General features: G+C 43.0%; 1 protein-coding gene across 1 annotated transcript in view; it reads right to left on the bottom strand.

The window, feature by feature from the left end:
* Positions 1-426: 426 nt before the first annotated feature.
* The window catches only part of CMYA5 (cardiomyopathy associated 5), an 88,190-nt gene continuing 66,652 nt past the window's right edge, over positions 427-21,964 (bottom strand). The window contains exons 11-14 of the mRNA XM_040622142.1: positions 9,648-9,781; positions 8,315-8,414; positions 6,076-6,249; positions 427-1,196 (exon numbers count right to left, since the gene is read on the bottom strand). Coding sequence (XP_040478076.1) covers positions 950-1,196; positions 6,076-6,249; positions 8,315-8,414; positions 9,648-9,781 — 655 coding nt within the window. The 3' untranslated portion in view covers positions 427-949. The remainder of the gene's footprint in view (positions 1,197-6,075; positions 6,250-8,314; positions 8,415-9,647; positions 9,782-21,964) is intronic.

Genomic DNA, 21,964 nt, shown 5'->3' on the forward strand with positions numbered 1-21,964 from the left:
AGTATTTATATCTAGAAAACAAGAGCAATCATCTCAAAATGCCTTCTAGATTTATCAACTTTGCACACATATTTTAGGAAGATTGCAAGAGATTTCAATATAGAATCTAAAAATGACCAACCATTTCGTTTTGGCAAAAAGAGATTCCCAGCTTCCTATAGTTGACTGTAACTATGGGATAAAAGTGTTTGGATTTTTAAAAGATACATGTAAAATTCTTATGTGAAAATTAGTCGTAGTGCAAACCACTCAAGTATCATGGTCATTTACTCTGCCGTGTGCCCCAGTCCACAGATGCCAGCATGTAAGTTACATATAATAAGTTCATATATAACATGTTTTGTTTTATAGACTCGAAGCATTTATTTAACAAAATGGAAATTTCTAATACCTAGCAGTTGTCTACATTTAAAATTTCAGGGAAAACAGACTCGTGTAATACGGTACCTATTATTACAAAAGAGTTTGTTATCAACTTAGAACAGTTAAAATACCTTCTCTAGTGATTAGAAAACATCATCCTTTAGGGAAGTGAGGTGACCCTCTCTTAGGAAAAAAGCCAATGATTCTTGTCAGAGATGTAGGGCTAACACAACCTTCCCCTCGCTCAGACCTGTCCATCCAAGGATTTCTTTGCCCGTACAACAGATGGAAGACCACTTCTCTGCATTGGTTCCCAAGTCAGGTATAAATCCTTTCAATTTAGGGAGGCACTCAAACATATAGAAAGCAAAGGGCAGAGGCTGTTTTTCTATCCTCTTTACTCACACGCTACCTAGAAAGCCAAGGTTTCCTTGGTGGTTTTGTTCACGTGCTGAGCGCTGTGTGTGCAGCTCTCATTAGCGTGAATGTGTGGGAGATGTTTTGAATAATACATAGCACCCAAGGGAAAGAACAACAGGCCCCCGAAATGTGAATGACTGCTCTTGCAAACTCTGAAAGCCAATGATCACTTGTGCCTTGCAGAATCTGGGGGCTCAATCCCCAGGTGCAAAGTACATTTTCCAGGTTTCTCCAGGGCAAAGGCGGGGTGAACGCCCTCACTGAACCTGTGTCTAATGATGAAGAGCAACTGTCCACTTTCAGCATTAATGAAGAGAAGCCTCTGGCTGTTGTAGTCCAACAGAATGCCCACCCTGGCGGGACGCTCGGTCACATGGACGTCGCTCGCAATGCCGCTGTAGAAGAACGTATATCTGAAATGAAGTAGAATGGGGGAATTAAACACTGGACACCTTGAAAGGCCATGGTGAAGAAAATCACTTAGAGATACCCAATTTTTCAGTTATTCATTTCACTTTACAACAATGAGCTGCAATCCCGTTGTCCCAAATCCTTAACCAGATCCCTCCTTGATGCTAAAATGCATAGCTCATCCCAACAGACGGGCATTTTTAATAATTTTGCTCCTTCTACATTAGGAGGCGGTCCCAGAATAACCAGCATATGCCTCCCTTGTGATTTTTCTCAACATTCTAATTCCTTCCCAGCTGCCCACATGTTTTAACTACCGCATTCATGGTGTGTCATTCTCTTGAATAAAACTCCTCTGAGGCTGCCATGTATTGTAAAAAGTCCTGCAGGCTTGCCTTCCATAAAATGTATTAATTTTACAGCTTAAAAATTTATAAGTAACTTACATAAGGGCCTTTATGAAGTTTTAAAAAATATTTCATTATTTTTGCCCAACTTCATCCTTTGTAGAGGTTCCCCCTACTCTGAACTGACTTTCCTTTTCATCTTCTGAATGTTTTCTGCAGCCCTGTAGCCCAGGGGGCTGGCCTGTCATTTCTCTCTTCAATTCAAATAAATTGGACTCAACAAGTATTCATCAGGTGTATCTGTGAGCCCGACACTTTCCTAGGCCCCTGGGGGGGGTATGAAGGACCACAGGGCCCTATCCTTGCCCTTGGGGAACCCAGGCCCTCCTGACCAGGGAGGAAAACACTGTTGAAACGCTTAAACGTGGGCACAGATTGGAAAAGTGTTTATGAACGTATTTAATGGACCTGTGTAGTTGTGGAAGGAAAGGTTTGAGGCCAGGCTGGGAAGGGGAAATTGCTGAACAGAAGAAGCTAAATTGCTCTGTGCAAAAAATAACGTAAATTTGGTGTTTTCTCCTGGCAGTCTGAGAAGCAGAGGTTGGGGCCCTGAAAGCGAGGAAGGGGAGAAATGAAAGACAGAGGAGGTGAGGGAAAGGTCTGTGAGGACGGTGAGTCTGAGGGTTGGAAGCACAGCGGCACTGGGGCTGGCGGGGCCTTTAGCCTCTGGGCAAGTGAATGCCCCTGGCAGGGCTGAGAGAGCCGAGGGCCTTTAAGGCCTATGATGTCAGTCTTCAAGGCCTAGAGGCTTGAATACAGGTGTGTTAGGGAATGGCAAGTTGGCAGCGGCACTGCAGAATAAAAGCCCACGTGATAGGGCAGAGGCTCACGGGGATTGGAAAGCAAGCACGGCCCGCACAATGACAAAGGACCTTTTTGATGCCATGCTAACGAGAGGTCTGACAGCATAGAACACAAAGGTGGCAGCTTCAGGGGATAGTGGTGTAGGCTGGGCGCTTATGGGAGGCTTTGGGAGCAGAGGGGCTCATACGCAGCCACAAGGAACAGATTCGAACTGGATAGGTGGGAAAGAGGGAGAGGGAGATCCAGCCAGCAGGGGCAGCAGGAGCAAGGACGAGGTGGCAGAATGAGCAGGCTCCTAGGTCATGGAGAACATCACCATTGCCTAAAGGTTTGGAGAGGACATGGAGTGACTGTGAGGCCATGACGTGAATAGGTAGGTCGAGGGCCAGGATCTAGACCTGCCCCGTCCATCACAGTTGCCACTAGCCACATGTGGCCACTTCCATTCAAACGAATTAAAATTACATACAATTCAGTGTCCAGCTCTTCAGTCCTACTAGCCACATTTCAAGTGGCCGATAGCCACCTGTGACACCATTTTTCTATCTTCAAGGAATGTTTGATTGCACAGCACTGGTCCAGAGGATCCGGAATGCCCGAACGAGCCACTTCCCCAGCCCTGCCTAGAAGGCCTCCGGTGCTCACAGGCCCAGCCCCAGTCAGTCCCTGAGCCAATCCCCACCATGGAGGCCAAGGAGGGAGACACATTCCTCAAAGCCTCGGCTCCACCAGTTCTGCAGGGCTGGAATCGTCCTGCCTACGTCTGCCTCCATTTCCTATCCAGCACATCAGTTCCTTCTCCAACCTGCACTGTGGCCTGAAACCAAGCCTGTCTGCCTGGGGCCAGACTCCCTGCCCCACTTTTGCCTGCCCCTTCCTGGGACTGTCAGTGTCTTTTCAGAGATCATCCAGAAGCCTGACTCTGGATTCCTATGTGACCCTGGAACTGCTATCCTGGGGTCCCCAGGCCCAGGTGGCCCCACTCCCGTGAATCTCACTGCTGGCCCAGACTGAGTCCAGACCCCTTTGGGCTCTGGTGGCTACTCCCCTCAGGGCTCCTCATCCCTCTTCCTGATCACATTAGTCCTGGATTCCTCTCTTTTACCGGTCACACCTGAGTGCTGACATCACTGTAGATGTTTGTAGATTTTTGAGCAAAAAAGGAAGGGACGTGATGAAAACGATGTTCTAGAAAAATCTGCCCGTTGTGACACACAGGACAGCATGGGGTGGGTGCAGACCTCCCCTAGAGGGTACAGGCATGGTGGCTGGGGTGGACCTGGTACAGGAGGTGAGGAGGCTGTGAACGAGGGGAGAAAGTTTAGGGGTGGACAGGAAGAAGTCCAATCAACTCCGTGTCCTCAGACTCTTTCCATTTCTCCTTTCCAACTGTGACATCTTAAAGCTTGGCTTCTATGCAAGTAGAGTCAAGAGTAATACAGTTCAGTTTAAAATCATGAAGCCAGGGGCGCCTGGGTGGCTCAGTCGTTAAACGTCTGCCTTTGGCTCAGGGCATGATCCCGGCGTTATGGGATCGAGCCCCACATCAGGCTCCTCCGCTGGGAGGCTGCTTCTTCCTCTCCCACTCCCCCTGCTTGTGTTCCCTCTCTCGCTGACTGTCTCTCTCTCTCTGTCAAATAAATAGATAAAATCTTTTTTAAAATAATAATAAAAATAATAATAATAAAAAAATAAAATCATGAAGCCAGAAAAGTGAAACACCGGGGCGGGGTGGGGGGGGGGTCTGCCATAGGGGCTCTCACAGTGCCTAAAGCCAGGGGTGCTCTATTTGAAACATGCAGTGAAGGCACTTGAGGCCTGATGTCTCTGTGCTGTGAGCACACAAGTGGGCACACTCTTCCTCCCCGAATCCACCGGGCCTACTCTGGGCCTGAAAGACCAAGCTTGTTGAACCTGTTGACAAGATATAATTCTGTTTTCTAGAGTCCAGGAATTTGTTACTGGAGGCTAGTCTTTGGTTTGGGGGTTTTAAAGGTTCAAGTGTCTAGGGAAATTTTCTTGAAATCTATAGCTAGTTCCAGCTCTAAATCTATTCATTATAAATTCTAGGGCTGAGAGATTTTCAACTCTGGGCACGGGCTAGGTCCTTAAGCATTGCGCAGCAATGAACATCAATTATCATAATTGCTCTGACTTGATGAAATGTGACTTTAAATAGCTCTGGGAGGTAGTGTCCTTATGAACCATGTCAGAAAATCAAACTGTGTCAAGTAGGATGCGGGGAGAAATGTGCAGCCAGAGATATGCAAAATTCCAATCTGTGGGCCCTTTTCTGGGAACTTGTGAGCACCGAAGGCTTTCTTTTTAAAACATTACATTTGAATAATGCCTCACATTGTTATGATACTTCATAATTTCAAGACTCTTCCTTGCACCTGACTTTATGTGATCCTCACAACCCAAAAATGTAGCAGCCAGGTGCCACTGTCCCCTGACAAGATAGACGAGGCCTACCAGGCATGCTCAAAGGGTTCACTGAACTTCCGATGAGGAGCCCATCGGAGGCTAGTCAAGGATGGGGCCAGGACTAGTTCAGTTTCTAATAAACACCACCCTGTGAGCATATTCAGATCATCCCATTCTTGTCTTATCTCTCTGAGACTAACACAGGTAGGTCATGGTTTCTTCAATTAACCAACTAAACTACTAATACAGTTAGCAACCTTTTTCTGTAAAGGGCAGATAGTAAATATTTTAGGCTCCAGTAACAAATTCCTGGGCTCTGTTACCACTAGTCAGCCCCACCACGGTAGTGCGAAAGCAGCCACAGACTATATGTAAACAAATGAGCAAGACTGTATTCCAATAAAACTATCAATAAAATTTTACAAAACAGGCAGTGGTCATATTTGGCCTGTGGGCTATAGTTTGCCAATTCCTGATATAAACCAATGAGGGCAAGGTATTGGAGACCCACTTCTTTTCTCACTCCTGTTGACTCCTCTGTGGAGGGAGCTCTTCAGTATTACCCTTGTCCCTTCCCTCACCCTGAGGTGAGTTTAGAAGGAAAACTTGGCCACGCATGGCCTGGAGGTTCCTTCCTTTTCCCTATCTCTGCAGTACGAGCTTCCCTTCCCGCTGAAACACCTATCCTTCTTTGTTTCTCCAGGAACCAACTCTGCCCTGCAGGGGTGCAGAAGCTGGCCTGGGCCAGGCTCTGGGTGGGTACAAGTCTATTCATAGGGTTCAACATAAGAAACCTCCTTTCTCAGGGCGCCTGGGTGGCTCAGGTGGTTAAGCATTCATCCCTTGGTTCTGGCTCAGGTCATGGTCTCAGGGTCATGAGACTGAGCCCCGAGTCAGGCTCTACACTCAGTTAAGAGTCTGCTCGGGATTTTCTCTCTCCCTCTGCCTCTGCCATTGCTCCAAGGCATGCACTCTCTTTAATAAATAAATAAATCTTTAAAAAAAGAAAAGAAAAAGGAACCTCCTTTCTCTCAGGTACGAACCACACTCACTAAAATTGGCTTCCTCAGTAATCAGAGTAATAGCTGAGTCTTCATATATTTGATGCTTTTGTTTTCTTTCTTTATTGGCTCAGACCTGGGCAAGGAGGTAGCATTCTATTTGCCAGGTGCCTCAGGGACCTCCGCCTACACACCAACTCACCACCCTTTGACCAAGAAGGGAGGGCAGGGCTCCAGCTTACCTCTGTGGCCCAGAACAGTGCATGTACCACGAAGTGTCCCCTTGCCCCAGGGCACCAGCCTGCACCGCCGAGCGGGAGCAGATGCCAAGTCGGTAAGCCGGGCAGTCTGTGACTGTGGTTTCCCAGTAATGCTGGCCACAGGCAGGCAGCTCCTCACCCAGCACTGATGGGATTCTGCGGACGAAGTGGATGAAGTCAAGCCTGGCTTTAGCTTTTAGCTCATCAACATTCACAAGGTCACACACAGTTGAAGCAGGACTCTATCCTTAGAAACAGCTGGCATTTGACTAAAGACATTTGTTGTTCATTATGCCCCCAACTTTGACCTGAGCACCACAGATTTCCACAAATTCTCAACATGCATTTGACATATTTCCACTGGCACGTACAACATGCTGTCTAGTGCACTGCGGCTCTTGAGGGAGCTAAGAACCAGGAAATCACCAGAATAATTGCGGGAGAAAAAAGAAATGGCACCATCTCTGCTTTCAAGGAGAGTGAGGAAATATGAGGGAGGCAGGCGGGGAGTTCCAAGAGAATATAACTTGGGAAGTTTTTTTCCGAAACTTGAAGATAGGGAGGAGAAGGAGGAGGAGGAGGAGGAGTCTCCAGAATCTTCTTTACCATCGAGTTCCCATGTTTGCTGACCTTACTGGGCGCAGAGACCGAACGAGGGGCAGCTCTTGAGCGGCAAGACAGCCCGGGAGGCCAGAGCAGAGCGTAGACCTAACCAGGTGTGATGAGTGTGCTTGGTAGAAGCTGTGGTCAACAGTCTTTGGGACTCTGACCTCTTCAGATTGTAGTAGGTGCACCTGAGAGGTTGTTGAAAGGTCTCCTTTTGTCTCACCTTAGCTATTTTTAGAACAGTCACCATGAAATGAACACAAACACTTTGGACTGCAGATGGGTGACCTTGTTTGCATGAATTGCTCAATCCTGCTTTGAAATGGCTGAGACAGCAAGAAAGCGTTTTTAATTTAAGCAGTGTTAATACTCAGTCAGCGCCTTCTCCTTTTTAACAGATGAGAAAATGATTAATGCAAAGGAATGTATTTCACTTTCTCGTGTCTTTACCCAATAACCTCCTTCCAAAGAGGCGGATACTGACAGCCCCTTGCTCCCTGAGCACAGCCCGGCTGCCTGATATTTATGAGCTAATTTTTGGGTTACTAATAAATAAAATTGTATGAAATACATTACAGGTATCATCAGTTACCATCTATGAACTCCTACCAACTTCCAGTCTATTTATTTTCTTTTTGATTTTTTTGAAAAATCAGAAAAAGACCTAAAAGCCCAATCTGTTTCTTAAATCTTTTTTCCCCCGTGAATTCACTTATTTGTATATTTTTTGGCACCTACCATGTCCCAGGCCCCATACTAGTTTCAGGGGATTCAAAGATGCAGAAGGCAAGGCGGAGTGGCTGACAAATGACTCCAGGTATGCTCAGAACTTTTCACGGAAAAGATCAAAGGGCACCAGGGCCCGGGGAAGACTTCCCCGAGCAGGTGGAGCCTCTGAGCTGGGCCACACACAGGGGAAGAGCAACCCGAGAGGAGAAGCGTGCAATTCAGCGCGGTACTGGGGGCTTCCGGGCAGCCACACCGGGGCACCGCGGCGCCGGCGGGCAGCTCATATGGGATACGCTCTTCCAAAGCTTCCCCCTTTTTCTCCCCTGCGATCGTTCTGACCCTCGAAATGACCCTGACAGACCGCTGGCAAAATCACGGAGCCCTCTCCCCACAGTGCCCTCAGCTTTTGGCTCTTTAAAGCTCTTTTTTTGTGGGAGCTACCGGGCGGGGAGGGACAAGAAAGTCTGAAAATCTGAAAGTCTGACATGGGGCCAGAACCAGAAACTCAACAGAATGTCATTCTCCTGTATTCCTTTTCAAGTGGCTGGACACAAACCTGGTTCGCTTGAAAATAAAAGAAGAATTAGCCTGCACTCTTGTTTTCATTAAACCAGAGATGGTACCTGAAAACAGCTCTGTTTTAAACAAAACCATCCGAGGCCGTGTTTGCAATACAAATAGTGACCCTCGCTCCAACTCGGAACTACCGGCCCCTCTTCCCTGGTGCTGAACCAGGACGGAACCGTATGGGTGTGATAGTGTTGATACTCGATACCGTACTCCCAGGCGTGGCCATAACCCAAGCAGATGCTCAGGGCAGGCCACACCAGAGGGACACCTTCAGAAGACTCTACTGCTGAGGCTCCAGGGCCCTCCTCCTACTCACTCTGTCAGCCGCCTCCTCTCAGCGAAGCTGATCACTGTCCCATTGGAGGAAATCTGCAGAGCGGGATGAGCCGTTTCTCTCAGCAGAAGAAATCGGGTTCCTGCCACAGGGAAGAGGATTAGAACATCACCACAAAGGTAAGTGCTGTCCCTGGGTCAAACACCACATTTTGGGCCTTACTCTCCCTCTCCCCTGACATCAAAACGTCCCGCTCGGTGTTTTCAGAGCCACAGGCTGCAAATCTCATCCACGCTAAGGCATGTGTGAGTGCCACTGGCTGCTTGCCTCTGGCTGGGGCTGCTGGTCACCTCCTGTACAAGAGCTCCCTCTTGACGTAGATACGTCACCCTGAAACTCGCCTAGAATGCAGCATCTCCGGCCCCGTGCCAGACCTACTCAACCTGAATGGGCACTTGAACGAGCTCCTCTGGGGATTCACTTGCACATTCAAGTTGGAGGATGCACTGGTGTAAGCTAAAGGAGCGGTTGTAACAGTGGAAGGTGCAGGCACCATATTGGGACCAGGGGAAATATTTCTGGGCAGGCAGCTCTCATGTCTTCTCTCCTAAACATCATGCTGGCCCCGACCACATCATAAACAAGGCACGTGCACAAGTTTTGGCTGGTTAAGCAAATCGCTGAATGTACCACGCTCAATCTTCTGTCATCTTTGGGTCTAGGATAAGGTAAATAATTAACACCTTTCCATTTCTCACTTCTTTTCATAATAACTGAGAACAGCCAAGCACTTTTTTATTGGCATCATTTGGCAATTTTCTCCAAAATGTCACTGAACAGCTTTATCGCTTCCTTAAGTTACTCATTCATTTATTCAACAAACATTAATTGGCACAAACCATGTGCTAAGCATTAAAAATAAACAGAAGAATAATACTGGAAGCTTGTTCATGGAGTTTATAGTGTAATAAGAGAAGAATATCCCCATCCCACTATCCCTAACATATACTCAAAATATACCCACTAATGATAGCACATTGTGAGCCAAACAAGAATCATCTGGGGGGTTAAAAACACATGTCAGAGACCATCTCCAGATTAATTAGAATAGGGTCTCCAGGAGTGGGACCTGGGCATCAGTATTTTTAAAGTACCCTGACTGATTGCTAATGGGTAGCCAAGGTTGAAAACCTCTTAAACCAGAAAAAGAAACATCTTTGTCTTTGACCCATCTTGCATCCTCATGCCGAAAACCCAGCACTGCCAAGAGTTTGGGGCTTTAAGAAATGGCCTTCTAGAATGTTTTCCCTAGGCGGTAGAAGGGAAGGAATGGAAAGGCTTGAAAACAGTTGTGTGTGTGTGAAGGAGAAAGTACCTCTGGTGGAAATGAGAACAGCTTCACTCTGCTCGCTTGCCCCAAATGCATTGATGGCTTTCACGTAGAAAAAGTAATTGTCATTGGGTTGGAGGTTAACTTTCAGCTGGAGTCCCTTAATTCCAGAGAATGATCTAAATACAAAAGATAAATAATTTTAAATATAAGGTCAAATGCTAAACAACTCATCATATTTCAATCTTGTAGTGAATGAAAATCTCTCATTAACAACAAATAACTTATTTTTCCCTTTTGGCTACCACTGAGTTAGCAAGCCAAATTCTACAAAATGGTCATGGTTCACTAAGACTACTTTGTCAAATCACTTCTACCTTTGTCAACTTTTATCCACTATATGCCTTCCAGAATGCTCTTTGAAATAAACCATTTTCTTTAATTCAGAAAACAGAGGAATGCTGTGGTTAGTGAGTCTCTAAGAATATGTTATTTTCTTTATCAACGTTTGCCTAAGAGGGCTACTTCTGGATTGAGATGATGTTGCAGCAATCAATAATACAAAGGATGCTAATTTTCTAATTAGCAGATCAGGAAGAGCAGAAAACTTAAGGTGAGTGATGATTTTGGACATGGCCATCATACAAAAGCCACGAAAGTTATAGAAGCAGAAGATCCCTACAGAAGATAATATCTTTTAAGACAAGCTTAATACCAGCAAGAAAAGAGAGTTCTAATTGCCAAATAAAATTTCCAAAGTTGCTATTTCTCAATCTCCCATGTATATTAAAATAAAAGTGCTGGTAGTAGTGTCTAACTGGCAGCAACTTGTCACAGCCCAACCATTTAAACACATAGACGCTTGTTGGGTTTGAAGATGGAGCTCTCTGAACTTGCCTGGGAACTGAAGTAGTCTTGTGCCTCTTTTCTATTCTCTTTAATCTGCTTGATATCATGGCCTAGAGCATTTATACACATAAATTACACAACTGCTCACTTTTTCAGCCTCCATCTGGAGAGGCTTTGGGCAGATCGCAGGTAGGCTCCTTACTAATGAAAGAATTCCTAACCTGAGTGCTAGTGCCTGGGGCCCTGTTCCCAGGAGCTGTGCGCTTGATAATGGTCAGTAAGAGCAACAGTACAACACCCTTCCTGTCCATTCTCAGAAGGATAGGGGTTTTTTAATCCGTTTGTTTGCTTGTTTGTCTTCGTTTTTCTTTGTGTTTGTTGTTAACAAACGTACTACAAAAGTGTTAGATTCAAAGATTTTCCTCAGGTTACTTCTACTTCTGTTGACTATTTCACTTCTCGATACCTGCCTTAGAGAAACCATGGAGAATCAGAAAAAGGAAAAAGCATCATTGAGAAAACAAACTTAAAGGTTTTTAAAAGCGGAAAAGTCACAGTGCCCTCCACCACCATGTCTAAAAGTGAAAAAACACCCAGCGCGTTCCTCAGACAGAAGGGGGTAGGGGCGGGGAGCAGACAGGTCTATTTGCGCATGCGCTATTTAGTGTCCTGTGTGGAAGAGATGGCTAGAAACTCCTCAAATATTACTGGTTGTTATTTCAGAACCTACCACCCGACCAGGCCCTCAGCAAGTACTATCTTTAGCCGCGCCAGAATCATAGAGCCACATGTTCAGTGACAACTAATTATGCTTCAGGTAGTTAATGAAAAACCATGTCCTATGAGAATGTAATTCCCGACTGATACCTAGAATATTATTCTGGGGTGGATGTATTGCTTATCTTATTTGAATTGATGACTAAAGAGATGGTTTAAATGTACATTCATTATAACAAGCCGTAAAATTATTGTCTCTGTAAGCATACTTGCGCCTGAACTGAATTTACTTCCTTCACCCATTAAACAAATGTCTATCAATCACTTTTCACGTGCCCAGGCCCTATTACACTGAAGCCTGGCGGGGCGAGGTGGGTGGCAAGACTAGGTGAGGAAATTTCAGCTCCAGAGAAGGGATATAACATGCTGGCTTCATTTTGTCATGACGAGGTTGATAAATACTGAAAATACTGATTTGGGTTAAGTGTTTGCTTATCAGTTTCATGAAGTTTGTCAAGGACAGAATTCCATATATATAGTCAACTGCATCCTATGTCTTACACTCATTCAAAGACTAAAGGTTTACATGGTATTGAAGTCAAAATATGGGATCAGATCCTGCTTTCGGTACGTGAACAGGTCGTGCTGACTTGACAGAACGCACAATGCATCACTGAATCTGTGAAATAAAAGTACCAAGCATGAGAACGAAGATAACATGAAATGTACTAGAGTTTTACTGCTGGCAAGTTGCCATCTTATGCTACAGCACCAGGAGCAAAGCAAAAAACCTCTCATACAAATGATTTATTTCCATGTCTTTCCACTGTCTGACCTCACTTGAATATCATAAAAGCCCTCATACTAGCTCTCCCTGCTTTTCAGCCAAATGAAAACTTTAAAAATTTTGGAATTTGAATCTGAAGAGTGGCACTCTTCCACAGATTATAATTTTTTGTAAGATTTTATTTATTTATTTGAGAGAGAGAGAGAGAGAGAGAGTGAGCAAGCATGAGCTGGCGGAGGGGCAGAGGGAGAAGCAGTCTCTCCACTGAGCAGGGAGCCCAATGAGGGGCTTGATCCCAGAACTCCGAGATCATGACCTCAGCCAAAGGCAGGTGCTTAACTGACTGAGCCACCCAGGCGCCCCCACAGATTATAATTTTTTTAATTTCAAAAACAAAAATGTCACAACTGCAACCGAATCCACATACCATATTCAAAGCATAGTTTGCAGTAGGACTAAGAGTCAAAGAATATCCAAATGAGGTAAGTGATGACACCACAGATGGAACCACCAGCAAGTTGTTGGTGCTTAGGTAAGAAGGGATATTAGCCTTGTCAGTAATGTGACTGATCTATGTTAGAAGGGTTGAGCCAAGAGTAAAATTCAAAAGACAGTAAGAATGTGACATGTAACTCAAATGGAGTCACTTTGGGTCATAGGTGTGGAATTCTCCCTACAAGTGCCACAATGCAGTGGAAGGGGACAGCTCTATATGTGCAGTTTCCAGGAACACAAGGGCAAGGAAGCATCTAGAAACCCTGACTCATCAGCAAGTAACTGATTGCCAGTGGAGCATAAGCATACCAGTAAGAGTACAATCCCAGTGTTCTGTGCCCAACAGGCCTCTGAAAGACTCTCAACCTGCTTGTCTCTCCATTGGTAGGACAAAGGACATTTGTTAAACTCCAGTGTTGTAAAGCAGAGAGAAACTATTTCAAGGAGACCCACTGTCCCCTCAGAAATCTGAACTCATGAGACCATTCCCCTCTTCTGTTATTTCAGAAGGCTAACGAGTGGAAGCCACCAGGAGGCAATGTCTGCCCAATATTATGAAGGCCTTTGTAGCTTGAGACCTTTCATTCTTTAGTTTTTGCAAGGCACAACTGAAAAGTTTGACACAACTAACCATGCACAGTGGGGCAAGATTCATTTCACATGGGAATTGAAAAGGGTCTTTATGAAGTAATAAACCATTAGGACCTAATGCTTAATGGGAAAATAACTAAAAGCATTCCCATAAGTTGGAGTTAGAGACACGAGGTTTAAAAAAAAAAAAGTGATAGGGGTGCCTGGGTGGCTCAGTTAAGCATCCGACTCTTGGTCTCGGCTCAGGTCACAGTCTCCTGGTCTTGGAACCCTGCCTCAGGCTCTGCGCTCAGTGCAAAGTCTACTTCAGATCGTTTCTCCCTCTCCCTCTGCCCCTCTGTGCTTGTGTGCTCTCTCACTCTCTCTCTCAAATAAATAAATAAGATCTTAAAAAAAAAAAAAAGAAAGAAAGAAAGTCATGCAGGGGTAACCTAACCTACCAAGAATTCTAAATTATAAAGCTATGATAATGAAAACTACATGGCACTGGGGCATAAATAGATGGATCAATAAAACAGATTATACATACTAAAGGTCAGGAATAGAGCCAAACACAAGCTCTTGAGTGTATAATAATGGAAGTATTTCAAATCAGAAGGGAAAGTGATGGGTTTTCTTAGTGGGACAGCTGGATAGCCATACTAAAAAAATAAAGTTGGATTACTAATTTCACACTTTCTACTGACATAAATTTCAGATGATAAAAGATCTAGTTTTTAAGAATGAAATCATTGGATACCACAAAAAACATAAGAGAATGAGGATTTTTAAATATGAGACAAAAATTAAAGCTATTTTAAAAAGAGATTGATAAATTCAACTAAATTAACATTTAAAAATGTCCATGGCACATGCAGCATCACGCATCAGCAGGAAGATGCCAATCAAAACCATAGTGAGCTATTACTCACACCTGTCAGAATAGCTAGTATCAAAAAGATAAGAAATAACAAGCATTGGTGAGGATGTGGAGAAAGGGGAACCCTTACCCTATTGATGGGAATGCAAAATTGGTGTAGCCACTGTGGAAAACAGTATGGTGTTTCCTCAAAAAATTAAAAACAGAGCAACCATACAATCCAGCAATTTCATTTCTGGGTATTTATCCAAAGAAAAACAAAAACACTAACTTGAAAAGATATCTGTACCCCCATGTTCACTGCAGCATTATTTATAATAGCCAAAATATAGCAACAACCTAAGTGTCCATCAGTGGATTACAGAAGATGTAAGATATATCTCTATACAGATCCAGACCTAGCTACAGATATATCTCACACTAGAATAGTACTCAGCCATAAAAAGGAATGAGATCTTGCCATTTGTTACAACATGGATAGAGCTAGATGGTATACTGTTAAGTGAAATAAGCCAAACAGAGAAAGACAAACACCATACGATTTCAAAAAAAAAAAAAAAAGCAAACAAAGCAAAACAGAAACAGACTCAAACACAGAGAACAATCTGATGATTGCCAGGTTGCGGGTGGTGGGGGAATGGATGAGATTGGGGAAGGGGATGAAAAGATATAAACTACTAGTTATAAATGAGACATGAGGATACAAAGTACAATATAGGGAATGTAGCTAATAGTATGTAATAACTTTGTATGCTAACAGATGACAGGTAGATTTACTGTGATCACTTCATAAGGTATATAAATGTTGAATCACTATGATATATACCTGAACTAATATAATATTGTATGTCAACTACACATCAATAAAACAATATGCATGGCAAAAAATTTTCAAAACAAATTTGCAACTCATGTTGTAGATGAGGGCTAATGTTCTTTAAAAAACAAAGAGCTTCTACAAATCAATAAAAAAAAAAAAACCCTACAGTCCAACAGGAAAAAAAATGGGTACAGGAAATGAGCAGTCACAGAAAAGGAAGTACATGGTTCTAAAACATATGAAATGATGTTCAACCTAATAAGAGTAATGCACGCTGAAATTATAATAAGATTCCATCTTCTACCTATCAAGTATCACAGATCAAAAGTTTTATCGTAGTCTGTGTAGGCAAGGAAGCACTCTCGTATGCTGCTGGCCTGTATGTAACAACTACAGCCTCTATGGAAACGGTTTGGTAATATCTATCAAAATCCAAAACGTACATACCTTCATCCATTCTATTTCCAGGACTTTTTCTTGCATATATCCTGGTACACATGTGAAATGACACAAAGGGTTTTTTCTGAAACATTGTTTGTGATAGCAAGAAATTGGAAACAGCTTAAGTACCTTTCAATTGGTCAAATAAATCAAATTATATTCTTAAAACAGAATATAATGGAATTGTTTTTAAAATTGAGGCACTTCTATATGCATTGGTATAGGATACTCACCAAGAACTATTTTTAAACAAGAAAAGCAAGGTGATAGAAATATCTACAGGATGATACCATTTGTTGAAAAAAAAATTATAGATGTTTGTATATGCACAGACTACCTGGACGGATAAATATGAATCAGGTAAGAGTAATTGCCTCCAAGGCGAAAAACTGAGTAGGTGACAGATAAATAGAAAGGAGACTTAACTTCCACTGTATCCCTTTTATATCTTTGAGTTTGTACCATATGTACTTATTACCCAAAATCAATTAAATAATTTACTTTTAGAGCTGTATTACAAGCTCAGGAGTTTGCAGAACACACATTTATTTGAATTTTGTAAAGTAGCGTCCCTAGGAATTCGATAATTCGACAATTTGTGTGGGATGGAAGCAAGAAACGCACATGTGCTTCAGGTCATCTGAGGGGCTGGTAACCCTGAGGAGTGACTACCTCTGCACTGCCATGTCTAACACCTAGATTTAAGCATGTTTTCTTCCCAGAGGAGGGAGGGCGGTGTGTGTATAAACAATATGGAGGAATCCAGTGCCATTACTCCTGGAAGCAGCCTACGGATGGTGCTGTCACTGCAGTGCACACCAGATGGCTAAATAGGAATTGTTTGTTAAAAACACAGTGGGTTCTTGCTAGCATTCCTGTTGGCCGCACCCACATTCAGACAGTCAGTCAACACCATTTAGTGTGAACTATGAACAGAGTACACTGCTGGGCCAGTAAAGTAGCGTTTCCCAAACCTGCATGGACACATTAGACCTTCTGAATCAGAACCTCTTAAGGGGGCTTGGGAATCTGAGCTTTTACAAACAGGCCAGTTGATTTTTATGATCAGTTAGGTTGGGGAACATACTTGTAAGATAGAGTGGGGTGAGGAGAGGTGGAAAGGGGGAGGAATAGGAAAACGAAGAAAAATCCACGAGAATGTAAGCAACACTAAATGCAAGAACTAATTGTTGCTGTTGGAAGCCATTTTGAAAAAACCTTAACTCCTTGTAAACATGGAACTTTTTGTTTTAAGATGAAACATTTTGGTTAAATCAGGATTAAGAAGAAAAAGATTCTTTACATACTGATTTTTGTTCTTAAAACTTGGTAAATAAAAAATTTTTAACAGGACTATTTTTTTCTCTGATAAATGAGGATATTACGAGATTTGGTGTTAACTAAACATCACTGTTAGTTCATAATAGCGTAGAAACACAAGAGCGAACCCTGCCAACCATGGGACTTAGGCTTTCCTGTAATTAGATCTCTCACAAGATCCAAGTGAGCCAAAAGATTCCAGCAGAATGATCCTGGATTTTTGTTTTCCCTGTGGTTCCCCACCAGATCCTGAATGATACCATTTCTATTTCAGGCAGAGAATCCCAGGAGGCTAGTAACATCCATTACTCTGGATTCTCGAAACTCTCCTTTACCACTCCAAGGTCCCATATGTGAACAATTACTTGAGGTCCCCATAGAACTGCCTGCCCAGAATGGTGATTTAACATTATGATTTCAGATCCAGTTTAAAAATGATTACATCAGGAATGTTTTTGCATCTTTTGTAAAACAGCTCTTAAAGACAATCACTATTATCTTGTTTAATAGCCCTTATATAAAGATCTACATGAAAAATTCATCTTAGAGCTGAATGTCAAGAAATATAATTGTCTCCTAGTGAAATGTTATGCTTCCTTTTTATAAAAAGATGAGTTATGTAATCTTTCTTTCTCCCTCTTGCTGTCTCCCCCTCTCTCCTATTTTCACCTTGGATACCAGGAAGTTCAATTTAAATTTTCTGTTCCATTGAGCTACTGTTCTTAACCTGTACTTTCTGATACAATCTCCTCAGCCCTGCATGATCTGGCTCTGGTTCTTATAGGATTGTTTCTAGTGGTTCTATTATGTCTGGGTCTTTTAATGTGAACAACTTGAATACTTTTGGAAATTGACAGAACATAAGTTAGAAGTGAAGGAATAGCCTGGGTTTTCATTGATGAAGTTTTACTATACAACCAGGAGGTGTATAGGATTGTAAATGATCACAGTTAAATCAGATTCATTTGGGAAGAAAGATTTCATTTAGGAAAAGCCGAATGTCAAGAATACCGGGCAGGGAGGGGGGGCGGTGCAGTGTGGAAATGATCCCACAGCTCACTCTCCCAAGGGCTCGCTTCTGAGGGATATCACCTGGGTCAGGAAAACAATACCATAAAAAGATTGGCTGTTAGCTCTTAAATACTCATGAGTTGTGGCCCATTCATGTCAGCGATCCTCCTGTCACCCCGAGAAGCAAGCATGGGGCAGGAATAACGGCCTCCTCTATCCACAGGTTGTGAAGGTCAAATCATTTGCCGTTGACCATTGGTCATCAGTTTTCCATCTGAAAACTTAGTACAAAGTTTGTTTTTTTTTTTTAAATAAAGAAATACTGGGATTCTTCATTTCCTGCTCAGGTACTAAGATCATTAGAAAACTCGCCCTTATTTGTCCTTATTATACAGACAGAGCAGCAGGTGTCCCCAGCTGGAAAACCCAACTGTGATAGACATTTCTGTTCCCCACCCACCATGTGTGGCCCTGAAAGCTGGAAGCAGGAAGAATGTGAGCTTACAGGCCCAGCACCCAGAGCCCAGCCCACCCTGGGGATGCTTCTGGGGAAGGGGACCCAAGAAGGTCTCCGCACCCCTACCGCCTCAGTCAGAGGGGAGCAGGAAGTTCACTACCAACTACTTTTGTGGTGTATTGAGTCTCACAGATTTGTCATTCAGTACACAGCTTCTCTCTGCACAGCCCACACAGCTAATCCCTGTACTATATTTCTCTCAGTTTTCCCTCCTCCACCCACAGTTCTGCTGACTTCTCTCCACACAGGAGAGACAGAACAGCTGAGGAAACAGCCGAGCGGTGGAAAATTTTTGAAAGTGTTTTGAGCCCACCCAACCTGAGGAGAGCATTCAAAGAAAAACAGGAAAGGGTGAGTAGGAGCTCCCTCAGCCCCCACACACAAGCCGGGGATTGTCACTCCCGCCCACCCCCAATCCCAACAGGGGCCGACTGCTGGGACCCAGCCATGGTGCCCACACACAAAAATATGCAAATGTGTTTTCTCTGAGGATTATGGAATGGAGGCAATTGCTTGGTTATTTCAGATACCACGTCATGGAACTTGGGAGCTCAGTAGGCTCATTCCATTCAAACACTCACCATAAGAGTTCAGCCAGCATCTTTGAACTTAAATCAGAATATTTAGAGGCCATCATACTGGGAGAAAGAATGCAGGTCTGAAGATGAATGTGTTTCTGTTCTGGCAACCAAAATTAGATTCCCCAGTCTAAAGGGTAATCAATACCCTGAGTGTGTGTATGTGTGTTCCTATTACTCATCCTTTTCTCCATTCCCTTAATTTCCTTCAACTTCTCTTCCTACTCCAGACCAGAGCCTTTAAGGCTGTCTTTTCAGGGATTGGGAGTGAGAAAGAGATGAGAACTCATTTAGTCCTTACCTCTCCTCTACCAGTTAGACCAGAAATTCCAGCCAGTTAGACAACTTAAGGGTGGCAAAGCCAAAAGGAGTTTGGCTACTCCCCTCATTCACCCCCTCATTCATTCATTCATTCATTAAACAGACCTTTATTGAATATCTACATAGATTAAGGTCCCCATCCTCACCCAGCCAACCTAGTCACATCAAAAAGAAGTAATCTTTGATCACCCCTCACTCCCCAGCACTGACCTCTGGATCAGGTTTTGGGTCTGGCTTAGCATAGGGTTTTTGGATAGAACCCAGAATCAATGAAAGGGTTATGCAACCAGTGGCGAAACAAGATTATCAGTGCTGTTCTCTATGAGTGATCCATTAACGAGTTTCCAGCCCACAGACTAGGCTGTTCCTATCTCCTACCCTAGCATCCAAGCACTAAAATTAACTCATTCACCATTCTTCCCTATTTTGTCAGCACAGGTTATTTTGTTCCCATTTTGAATAAGAGATTACGCTTACATCCAGCCTAACTGTTCTTACTGGTATCAGTACTATGTGTTCAGTGCTAATTGATATTAACCCATTCAGGTAACACATATTTATTGAGTAGCTACACTATGCCAGATACTGTCCCAGACACTGAGGCTGCAAATTTTCATAATGATCCCTTCATGGAGCCAACAAGTGAGTGGGATCAGACAACTCTTGGCTTGCTGTTCTTTCCAAAACACAAAATAACTCTAACTATGCATGGCTGTGCAAAAAACCAAAGTGAAGAATGTGGTTCTAATAGAATGGAACAGTAGGGATTGTTTGCATTTGTTGACTAGAGGTGATAAAGTTTTAAGTTTCTTTGTTTATCAATTCTACTATCTGACTAGCTGTGTACAGTTGTTCTTTTAGAGATAGAGCAATATAAGTGATAGTTAAATAGTTAATAATGTTTTTTAGAGTTCTGAACCATCCAACCCTGTAGGAATGCTTTCAAGTTGGCTTGAAGAACCAGATAGTCGAAAGACTAAAGCACATGGCCACTCCCAAAAAGCAGAATTTTCCTTCCTTCTGGAACTCTTAAATTGGAGAACCAACAGAGATACAACTGAGTTTTGCAGCTCTGGGCCTCTGAGATTAGGGATGAATGATTCCAGTCCCTTGACGCTAAGCTGGGCTATAAGACATTGAGGCTCCTTGTATTGATGAGGGATGGAGTAAGTACATCAGCGATAGACTTAGCAAATGAAGAGGGTAGTGACTTGTGATCAACAAATTTGTGCTTGATTCAAGAAATTAATTTTTTGGTCAGACGCAGCAGGGTTCCAGAGGCTGGAGAGCCATCCCTGGGTTGTGGATTGGACATCCATTCCACCTCCTGGCACTGAGGAGTCTTTTAGCACCTAACTGGAAAACAGCTCCATCTCCAACACAGCTCCAAACTATCGAGACTCTGCATGTGGAATTTCCCTTCACTTTAAATTGCTGGACTATTTCCATTCAATAACAAAGGATCCTTGTATTGTTCTATAACTGCTAGGAACTTATGCTTATCCAGCTTCTCAGATGTTCTCCTTTAATAAGAAAAATTAAAATGAACCCACTGGCAAAGTCTCAAATAGACTAAACTAATGACAAGTCTTATGTTTTAATTAGCTCAACTTTTGTCTTAATGAAAGTAGTGGGTGGCCATTTTTTTTCTTACAAATGGAACCGTCATTGGTTTCTTTGGCTTTAATAGAAGGATTTGTTTGGAATGCATTATCATTGCTGATACTAAATGAACATTTTGTTTGTTTTTTTGTTTTGTTTTATTTTGAGGGCCCCAAGGTGATCAGGGAAAGGAAAAACACTGATCAAAGAAGTTTTGAATAATGGTACTTCATTCTCTCTTTAATCTATGATTTTCATGTGACAAAAGAAACTGTGGACACATAATAATTCTGTGCTGTCAGGCTGTTGAGGTATGCTAACTCAGTCCGTGTACTAACTCAAGGTTTAGAACTAATGGACAGAATAAGACACATCTGAGTTTGAATCCTGACTCCAAATTCTCATTCCATCATTTAATACCTTGGCCAAATTATTTAACCTCCTTGAATCTCAGTCGTAGGATTGTTGAGAGGGCTGAATGAGATTTAGCCCAGTTCTTGGCATGTTGAAGACCCTCAATGAATGACATTTGACCATCCATCCCCCCCCTTTCCTTCTTCCTATACCCACATTCATGAGATGACATCACAGTTCCCTTAGTGAGATGGCTACTGGGTCTCAGGGTTTCTCGATCTCTGCTGATTTAAGGATCCAACTGTGCTGATATTATTTATGCAAATGCCAGCTGGGAACTGATACCATAACAAGGATGAGTCATTTCAGAGCACTCCTTAACGGTCTGATTTTGCCTCAGAAAAAACTGGGTTTTCCTCACTGCTGGTGGAGAACAGTGGGAGAGATTCCCAGGGACTCCGGCACTACTGATACAGGGTTCTCATGACACCAAGGGTTTTTGTGGAGAAGGCCCAGGACTCCCCTAAGTGACGTTAAACAGGAATTAGCAGCTTGGACTTTGAAATCTGACAAAATGGGGCTTGAATCTTGATTGTTACTCGCCAGCTGAGTACCCTCTCAAAGTGTCTGTTTTCTCTCAGAGTTCCTATGGGAATTAAATAAGGCAATGTGCATAAAAGCATTGAGGTGACTGGCACATAGTAAATTCTCAATAAAAGTCTGTTATGATCTCGTCTGTCTCTATCTCCCTCTCTCCCTCCTTTCCTCCTCCTTCTCTCTCTTCTTCTCCCATCCCATCTTGGTCAGGTTTTACCTCTCTGTTTGCTAATTACTGAAGCCTGCATTTGACACATTAACAGAGATGTTGTTTTTGTACATTTACTATGTTCTCACTTCTGCTGAAATGCCTACAGCCCACCCATACTCTCGACATTAATTCATTCTTTGATCATTATTTTATGAAGCCTGTCTTCACATATTTGAAAGAAACTATAATTATTGCTCAGTCATATGAAACCTCACATAACTAACTAAATAGTTGTTGATTAATCATGTAGATAATCAGGAGCTTAAATAATATACTTTATTAAAAAGCTGTC

This window comes from Ursus maritimus, unplaced genomic scaffold (assembly GCF_017311325.1).
Source record: "Ursus maritimus isolate PB19 unplaced genomic scaffold, ASM1731132v1 scaffold_5, whole genome shotgun sequence".
Classification (NCBI taxonomy): Eukaryota; Metazoa; Chordata; class Mammalia; order Carnivora; family Ursidae; genus Ursus; species Ursus maritimus.